This window comes from Gouania willdenowi, chromosome 13, assembly GCF_900634775.1.
Source record: "Gouania willdenowi chromosome 13, fGouWil2.1, whole genome shotgun sequence".
NCBI lineage: Eukaryota > Metazoa > Chordata > Actinopteri > Blenniiformes > Gobiesocidae > Gouania > Gouania willdenowi.
Window position 1 is genome coordinate 10781189 of NC_041056.1, and position 10145 is coordinate 10791333.

The 10145-nt window shown below is 36.3% G+C and overlaps 1 protein-coding gene across 1 annotated transcript in view; it reads right to left on the reverse strand.

Moving 5' to 3' along the window:
* Positions 1-3908, reverse strand: part of hnf1ba (HNF1 homeobox Ba) — a 31406-nt gene extending 27498 nt beyond the window's left edge. The window contains exons 1-2 of the mRNA XM_028465337.1: positions 3310-3908; positions 1250-1449 (exon numbers count right to left, since the gene is read on the reverse strand). Of these exons, the coding sequence (XP_028321138.1) occupies positions 1250-1449; positions 3310-3680 (571 nt within the window). The 5' untranslated portion in view covers positions 3681-3908. The remainder of the gene's footprint in view (positions 1-1249; positions 1450-3309) is intronic.
* Between the last annotated feature and the right edge of the window lie 6237 nt (positions 3909-10145).

The following is a 10145-nucleotide window of genomic DNA, read 5'->3' on the forward strand; positions in this document are numbered from 1 at the left end:
TCACAAGATGGGCTCACGATAACTATATGATATTTTTTTTTATGCAGTTTGAATAAAACCATGCTGTTATTTGACCAATTCTGGGCATACCCACTGGGTATAATACCACTCTTGCCATCAACGATATCTCTTTTGACGTTTATAATATCATAATATCGTGGAGCACTATACATTGTCGCACCCTTAGTAAACATTAACATTAATTTGCTTTTACTGCTTTTAAAAAAATCAGTTAGTAACATCTAATTTTAAACATTAGCATTTATTCAACTTATCTACAATTTCACTTAGCAAACGCTTTTATCCACAGCGACGTACAACTCCAGCAGTTAGCGTTAATGAACTTGCGCAACATCCCACAGTTGCCTGTTTGTTTTCCTAAATGATGACGTGCCTTCAGCTAATGACCGTAAAAAAAAATGTAAACAGCTGCATATTTGTATGCAAAAAATACAAACAAAAACAAATCATAATGTTATTGACATTTATATATGAATATATATTGACATTTATAGTATCGCGATATCTTGTAGCACGATATATCGTGCCACCCTTTGTAAACATTTACATTAATTTACTGATTTTTAAAAAATCTGTTAATAACGTCTTAGATAAATGCTAAAATAATCACGTTTATTCAACTTTTCTCTTGGTAGGATTGGCACAACATGTCCTTTAAAGAATGAGCAGCATTGTAGGACTGCAATTTAAAAATAAATAGAAATTAGTTTTCCCCAAAAATGACGGAAAAAAAACAAACAAATAATTTAATCCCATTGTTTTCAATTAACAAGTGCTGTGATAAATACATATTTGTCTAGAATTTTGTTTTTGTCTATATTCAACAACCTATAATGACGTTCAGGTTTATCTCTAATTATTTTCATGTATATATTCACAAATTAATAGCTATCATATAATTTCCATGGCTAAAAGTCGTTTCTATACCGTGCATACAATTAATGTATACAAGACAAGTGTAACATAAATTGGGGTTGAGGGGTTAGAAAAATTGAAACACAATATTTCTGGCTTATTTGAACCCCAACTAAGCCAAAAAAAAAAAAACAATTCAATCAATTTTGGAAGCAGAAATGCCAAAATGACATACCACACCAGATTATAAATGGCAGCATGCTGCTATTATCAACCTCAGCAGACGTGAGCTGCACAAGCTGCAGTCACAGTAAATGTATGCACAGCTCATTACAGACGAAGGTCAGACTGTGAGAGACTCAAACAAACTTACGTCGAAGAATTTCCCGCTGCTTCCTCACATACCAGGTGTAGAGCGCCGCTCGTTTCTGCGTTTTCATGGGCGTGCCTTTGTTGAGGTGCTGGGAAAGGTGAGACTGGTTGAGCCCAGTGATGTCCACCACCTCCCGTTGGGGGATGTTGTGTTGCTGCATGTAACCTTTGATCATGCGGGCAGCACGCCATGGATCCTCACTGGGTTTGTAGAGGGGGAAAAAAACACGGCTGATTTGAACTGTGTACAAGTTTAACAGGGAAGCAGTAAAGTGAAAATCAACCCTGGGTGAGTGTTTTATGACTATTATGACGTCTGTCAGACCAATGTAACAATGTCAAATCATTGCACATCAAGCTCATATAGGAATGGGACTCTTTTAAGGTGTTAAAATGATACAAAACCTTTATTTAAATGAAATTAAAAGATGTTCTTCAACTTGTAACTTCCTCTGAACGTCACTGTTTTTTTGTACAACCATTAGTTTTAAAGGTTTGGGAGTGATGGCAGCCCTCTCACAGACAGCCCCTCTATCACTGGCAGCCCATTCAATAGGCTGTAAATATTTCCAAAGGTTAGTTCAAGTGGATTTGGAGAGGTTGGGAAACTTGGACTTAGTGTTTGTTTCCACCCCAAAAAAAAAAAAAAACGTTTCAGTTTAGCGACTACTGAAAAATGTTTGAGATTTTCCCGTCATTTTCTTTAATGGGATAATATGTGTATTAAAAAACATTTTTCATGTAAATACATTGGATTGCATGTGTTGAAGTGCTTTAAAATCCACATAAGAGTAGACCTTTTTTGAAAAATGTGATAGTAAAACATGTGTAAACAATTAATTAAATAAATTTCAATGGCTTAAATTTTTTCTGTAAAGGTATTCAAGCCTTTTAACAAAGATAGGGAATTTGACCATTAGTTCACATTTAGTATCATAATGATAATTATGGATAATAAAGATACATTAAAACAGCAGTAGTTAGTTGGAATTAAAAACAAAGACTTCTTTTTCCTTGATATTTTTAGTAAAATGTGAGGTTCTAATAATAAAGAATATGTAAAAAATAAATTAAAAATAATGTAAAAATTAAGGTTTGTTGCAGAAAAATTATTTTAAAACTCTAAATGTTATCTATCATTGTAGCTGCATTGTTAACAAAAAAATAAAATAAAATTAAAAAAAATTCACAAGCTTATAAATTACAATTTTAACCAATAGAAAGTGAAAATAAAAGCTGTTGGTGAAAACACAAGCCTTACCGTGAACGATCAGAGAATGATCAGTGAGTATATATTTAAAATCTACAGCCGTCTGTTTGTTTTGGAGAATGTGGAGGCCTACTACGTCTAGTCTGCGGGTTAAGTGGGAGATGTTAGTTTATAACTTTTTGACAATGAATAACCAGATCTCCATTCAGGCTAATCACACGCCGCTGTGTATCTTTCAGTTGATGATTTATAGGAAGAAATTAATAATAACTTAACTACACGTGGGTTAGTTTTGGTTTTTGCAGAAACGTAAATATTGGTTCCAACGCAACGCGTAGAAATCGGAAAATGGCTTTAAAACAGGATGTAATAATAATAATAATAATAATAAAAATAATAGTTTCGTTATTAATAATAATAATGAAATTTAGAGTGTTTTTTTCTCTCCCTGCCGTGTTTTGTGCGTAAATCTGCGTCTTTTTATCGCATAAAGGTGGAGTGGCTATAGGTAAAAAAATAAAAAATTAAAATAAATATATTTATTTATTATGCAAAGCAACAGAAATAATAGTCTGACGATAATTAGTAACTAGACTGTGAAAACTGAGGAGTGGCGGGTTGTTTTAAAACTGTAAACAGAGCAAATCGCCTTTTACGCATAAACTGACCTCATTTGGATTTAAAATAAAGTTTTTTTTAAAAAGTTTTAAAAGTTTTTCAACGCTACGAACTGGCTGTTAAATCCATAAAATGCGTGGATTAAAGCAGTTGAATTTACTTAAAGGTTTTTGTCTTTTAGAAATGAACGTTAAAAGGTTTAAATGCGTTAAATACGCGTCAGGAGGACTCACGCCAACATGCGCTCCACCTCGGCCCTTTGCTCCGCGGCTTCCTCCGTGTTCAGGGACTGGAGCTCCTTCAGGATCGGTGGTGTGTCGTAGTCGTCCCCGTCCTCTGAGCCCTCGTCCCCGGACAGTTTGCCCTTGTTATGTCCGTTGGTGAGGGTGTGAAAAACGGGCTTAGAGTCCGTGTCGTGGTTCATCTTCTGCGCCGGCGCGGGAGACACCGGCAAATTCTCCAGTTTCACCCCAAACCCCGGTGGATTTGGGTCGATGTCGTCCAGGGCCTGGATGAGGACGTCTTTGGTGAGTCCTGAGTCCATCAGGGCGCTGAGGAGCTCCTGTTGAAGGGATGTCAGCTTAGATACCATTTTAGAGAACATTAAAAAGACAACATAGAGGCTTCTGTCGGTGGATGGATAGTTGATGTGAGTCAGTAAAAAAAAAAAAAGAAAAAAAAAAAAGGTTCCTGGTCCTGTTCCTGACGGGGTCTGTTAGACCTGCTGACACCTGCTTCACTTCCCTGTTGGAGAGCAGGATGGAGCTACTTTACCATGATGCTAGAGAGAGCAGGGATATAAAACATGGTAATGAGTGGGCAGGCTGATGGGGCCTTATGTAAATCCACAGAGCAGGGCCAGGCCCTGGGCCCAGGCAGACCTGTTTACACTGCTTTTATTGGCTCCCCTTATCAGCAAAACTTTGCTGGACTTTGGACTCTGCTGTATGCACCATAAAGACTTTAAAGAAGAGCGAACAATTCACAGTTACACCGCTGAATGTGAAGTTTTTTATCCCAAAAGAGGACAACAAAAAGCATTGTTCATATCAGAGTCTGTTGAGCTAAATTACAGTAAACTGAAGGCATAAATGAGATGGTTATACAACTGTAAACTGAACTGCTGTTAAATTAAGGCTAAAGAAAAAAAATTGGAAGCAAAACTAAATGTGAAAAGGTTTGCATTGGGAGCACATCTTCAACTTAATTTGAGATGAAAAACTTGGAAATCTCATATTCATTTCATTCAGACAAAGAACACAAATATTTGTAAATTGACTTTTTTTTGTGTGTCAACTAGTCAAGTTTTTTTAGGCTATCAAAAAAATGATAAAATTCTGAAACATGCTAAGATCTGAGCTTGAAGACAATTTGTGAAAAGCGTTGAAGAAATAAAAAAAAAAAAAAATTAAATAGTTGCATGCAAATTGATTATTACTGTTTATGTCAGTTTAGAATTGTTTAAATAATTTAAAGTTGAGGAAATAGTTGCAGTTCTGGTTAATTTAAAAAAGTTAAAATGGTTTTATGATCTTTTTTTTTAAGCAAAATAACTGCAGCAGTGAATGCCTGCATTTTTTTTTTCTAAAAAAAAAAAAAAAAAAAAAAAAATTGCATTTTTATTTTTTGATACATTCAATTAAATTAAACATATTTGCCTTTTCTCAGTCCCAAAATGTAAAACACTGTTGTTGTTCCACCAGCTATTATTTAAAATAAAAATACAAAATACTGTAAGGAATTGTGCATAAAAGCCCCATGTGTCTGTGTGGAGTTTGCATGTTTTCCCATATGGCATTCATGCATATTTTCTTGGAAATGCATTTTTCATCATCAAAAATCCTAATTTTTCATCCTCTTAAGTTATTCTTCAGATTTTTTTGTATTTTTTTAATTAATCCTTTAATGAATTAGTGATTGCCGTTAAGAAAATTAAAACACTGGCCTTCCAGTATTTCACACCAGATATTAGGGGTAAGCAATATATCAATAAAATTCCCATTTATTTGCAGTATCCCTGAAAGAATTATGAAAAAATGTCTGATAGATTATTGTATTTATCAGATCAAAATAACCAAACAAAAGTGCAGAACATTTACTGTCAACAACAATAACACAAACAGTAGCCAATGGAGAAAATGGTGGTATAGTTTACATGATACCTAGCCAATTATTCATCAGACAAACCCCTTTGAGTGTAGTATCAACTTGGTCGATCATTAGTAATACACAGACAGCATTGCCCTAAACCTATTAGGATTGAAGCTGTGGAGAGTCTTTATAACACCTGATATCATGAAGCACCGTGAAGTTCATCAAAACTCCAGGAGACACAGTCAGGGTCTCTGCAGGAATGTTAATTGTTTTATTGCAAAGCTGTGTCGTTTATGGAAAGTTTAGATATCACTTCGTTTTATTTTCCGCTCCTCTGCGGCTGCTGTAGATGTCATCGGCTTAGATTAATCTGTTGGCTTATCTGCGGCTACTATTGTTGTATAAAGTTTCCCTGTGATGCACTCCTCGGCTGCCCTTCGTTCCACTGGCTAAAGTACTAGACACAGTGAAATGTAGGTAAAGTTAATAACCCAGTGGAAACACATAAATTACAGGCTGCCTATGGCTCCGTCATCTCCGGTGACAAGTTAATGACTGAGGTGTTGGTTTTCAGGAGCCGAGGAGAAATTGATTTTTATTTTTATTCTATTTGTAAAAACTGTAGAAATATGTTGTTTGTTTTCTGATACCAGAAGTTTTCTCACAGTAGAAACAAACATCATTTCAATGTCATTCGTTTGCTTGTACACAAAAAAGGTTTAAAAACAATTGAAAGTTGAATTGTGTGTCACTTTTTACATTTATATAAATTGTCGTCACATCGCTCACACACGCACAATGTAAACTTTGGGTTACAATTTTTCTGGCACATTCACATTTCAGTTTAAAACCTGTAAACCATTAACAACAAATAATAACAACCAGCGAAAACAGTTGATCCAGTACACGGATTGTCAGGCCTGTTGTGAAAGCGGACGGTGCACTGGAGCATAGAGAGGAACACGCTCTGCTCATCACGCTCTCACACCCAGAGGTGACACACAGGTTGAGCAATGACTCTGAGAGCTTCATGGCTTCCTGTCACTGCAGAACTATCAGGGGAAAAAATGTGAAGTAACAAATAACAGAAAAGAAAGGACAATATGGCAGTAAATACGAGAGAATTACACATTAGTATCAAAGATGGGGATGAATGAGTGAAGGTCAAGCAACTATAGGTAAACCAGAAATGTAGGCATCATGCGCAGTTAGCATTAAGCTAATTGGTTCGGTGTCACAATAAGGCCTTTTTCACACTCTGGAACTGCGCATGTGCGACCTGGGGGAGGTCATAGGTCGAGAAGGATATAAACGTAAACAAGCTCATTCACTCTGTTGATATTTCCAACTTAAAAGTGTTTGTAATTTTATTCCAGTGATCTTTAGTGTTTTAATAGTGTTTATATTATTAATATTACACATATTCAGACTAGAGGAGGGACCAGATTTTTCCGCTGAAGCCACTTTTGGCCGATCTGAGGACTTTTAAAAACTGATGGAGCAGCAGCAGCAGCAGTATGGAAGCAAGGTAGCCCCCTCGCTTTCACACAGTTTACACCTGGTGCACGAAAACACTGACTACCTGGGTCTCCAGCGGATGGAATTCGGACTCTACACGGGAATGATGCACATATCCGAGCACTTTAGTAAAACTGCTGAAAGAAGCAGTATCAAAGCGACAGACCTCCACTGTTTCCACATCCCTTCTCCCAAGCATTTAACTTGTGGTTATGTATTTTTTTTTCTGTATTTACCTTTATTATTGCTAGTTCAAGGAATCAATGCTCTAACGGTAACATTAATCTAAATCTCTGTCAGACTCGCTGTCAGCCAAGGCGAGTTTATCCCTTTTGACCATTGAACTCACATGCGAGAAATGAACGAGAGCGAGATTTCCTATCGTGTGAAAAGGCTTATTACTGTCACACAAAAAGATCTCCAAATGTTATGGATTTCTGTGCTTATTATCAGTACATTAAATGCCTTCGAATATTGATCCAATATAGAAGAAAAAAAAGAATATCAAATATATCGGCCTGCACTTTAATACATAAACAATAATTTTATTGAGGTTGTCTTTTTGGGGTCATTTAAGTTCATTTGTTATGTTCAGTTGTAGAATATATACTGTATATAGTTTATGTTAAACTAGTGTTGTGCCTGTGTGTGTGTGGGGGGGTGGATTGTTTGCATAGTTTTAATAATGTAAAGCGTTTTGAATAATATTTTGTGTATGAAAAGCCATCTATAAATAAAGTTTGATTTGAATTAGAGGATATTTTGCACTTAGGTTTTTAGTGGATTTATTGAGGTAATTTTTCAAGGTTGTCTAGTTTATTTTATTCAATTGTAGAATATTCTTGTGTTTAAAGTTAAAATGTGTTTAACTCATTGATTATTAATAAATGGGCATGTTATTCCTCATGCCTACTGTTGCTGACTATATTGTTCTCTGAGTAATATCACTTGAGCCTTTTCTAACATTCCACATTAAAAAATAAATCATAAAATTACTGTACGTGTAATTTGTGCTGATAATGTAATGGATGAATATCAGTATCGGCCAATGCTCTAAGCAGCAATATTGATATCGTATCAGATGTGAAACAGTTGAATTGGGACACCTATATACCATATGTTCATGTAAGAGCATCCACTGAGGGATTGTCACTTACAACAGTAAATTTAACAGAACTCAGTTACCAGAACGACTGATTAGTGATTATAATTCAATTCCCATTAAAAAAACTGTCTTCTACTGCTATTTCAGTATCTTTCCACAATCCAAAAAACGCATGTTGGTTAAACAAATCCTCTTCATTAGGTGTCGATGTTAGCTTTTGCTTGTGTTTGTGTGTTAGCCCTGTGATGGACTGGAGACAGTTTCATGGTGTAACCTGAATGACTCCCTGATTAAACAATGACAGGTTGTGACGTTGCAGGATTAGCAGGTTTCAAAAATGGATGGATCGACTGCTATCAATTCAAACTCCATTTAAAAAAAAAAAACAATACCTACAACTGCGTTGACTGAATTGTGTGTTTTAGAGTTATAAAGTACTGATGAAGCTTTAAAGGTAGGTTTGTTTTTGTTTTAAAAGTCTGACTGCTGAACCTTGCCTCAGGTTAAACTGATGCGAGGACCTGCGGCATGTATCCTCGTGGGCTCAGTGTGTGCTTGGCTGCTCTTTGTGTCTTCACTGACTTCTTGTGACATCTCGTTCCTCGGTCCACAGCCCGCTCTGTGCATCCACTGTGACATTTGGAAATAGGCTGAAATAAAAAGGGCAAGGGCTACGTTATGTGTGCGTGAGGTTCAGGAAACTAGCCGCTGTGTCCTGTTCCACACACTGAGCTGGACCTTAACCCTGAGCTGAACTCAGCGACCACTCAGACAATCCAAAGACACCAGTGTGTTCTCAGACTTTTGCACCGGATTTTTGTAGTTTTAAACTATTTTCTATTGCTCTGAAATGGTTTTGTATTAGGCCATATTAACGAATCAAAAGATCTGTTCACTATTTTTCGATCCATTGTAAGTTTACTACCTGAATCTCTAAACCCTGAAGTGTAAAACTTGTTTCAGTACTAGGGAACAGCTTAATGTCAAATAGGAAAAACCATCAAAATCCTGCATTTTCAAAGAATAAAGAGCAAATTCACTACTTCAGTGGTAAAGTACTTTCACATGTAAACAACCGTATATAAATCCCTCTAATTTCCAAAACAATCAGTTGACATTTTTAATTCGAGACCTCGGCGACCCAGAAAAAAAGGAGCATGAGGGTCAGAAAATGAATGTATAATTGATTCATCTAATGTCAAAATACACATTTCACTTTGAGGAAAATTGTTCCAAATGTCAAACGTGTTTTTTTGATACGCCTACAGTATATGACACCCTTGCCCAAACCCTGGCTGTGAAGCACCAACAACCTATCAAATGGAAAATGGACTTTACGTATTGAGAACCATTTACTACCTTATTTGATAGCATTTCACCCAACTTATGGACAACTTCCTCTAACTGAGCCACTTCCTTCCTTATCAATAATGGAAATTTTTAATTACATCCAAGTATTTTGACATCCTCTACAGCCAGGGTCTCTAAAAAAATGGTTTACTAGTAGATGATTTAGCTTTTCTAGGAAGGCTTACTCGCACACTAGTGTGCCAAAAACCTTCATTAGTAAAACGTTTTGGTTTACTAGTACTACTAGCAAACGGAAAGTATCTCACTAGTAGCACTAGTAAACCCAAAAGAGTCACTAGTATCACCGGTAAACCCAAAAGAGTCACTAGTATCACCGGTAAACCCAAAAGAGTCACTAGTAAACCCAAAAGAGTCACTAGTATCACCGGTAAACCCAAAAGAGTCACTAGTATCACCTGTAAACCCAAAAGAGTCACTAGTAAACCCAAAAGAGTCACGAATGGCATTTGAAAACCCAAAGGAGTCACTAGTATCACCGGTAAACCCAAAAGAGTCACTAATATCAGTAGTAAACACAAAAGAGTCATGAATGGCATTTGAAAACCCAAAAGAGTCACTAGTGGCACTTAAAAACCCAAAAGAGTCACTAGTATCACTAGTAAACCTAAAAGAGTCACTAGTAAACTCAAAAGAGTCACTAGTCTCACTAGTAAACCCAAAAGAGTCACTAGTCTCACTAGTAAACCCAAAAGAGTCACTAGTATCACTAGTAAACCCAAAAGAGCCACTAGTCTCACTAGTAAACCCAAAAGAGTCACTAGTATCACTAGTGAACCCAAAAGAGTCACTAGTATCACCGGTAAACCCAAAAGAGTCACTAGTAAACCCAAAAGAGTCACTAGTAAACCCAAAAGAGTCACTAGTAAACCCAAAAGAGTCACTAGTATCACCTGTAAACCCAAAAGAGTCACTAGTAAACCCAAAAGAGTCACGAATGGCATTTGAAAACCCAAAGGAGTCACTAGTATCACCGGTAAACCC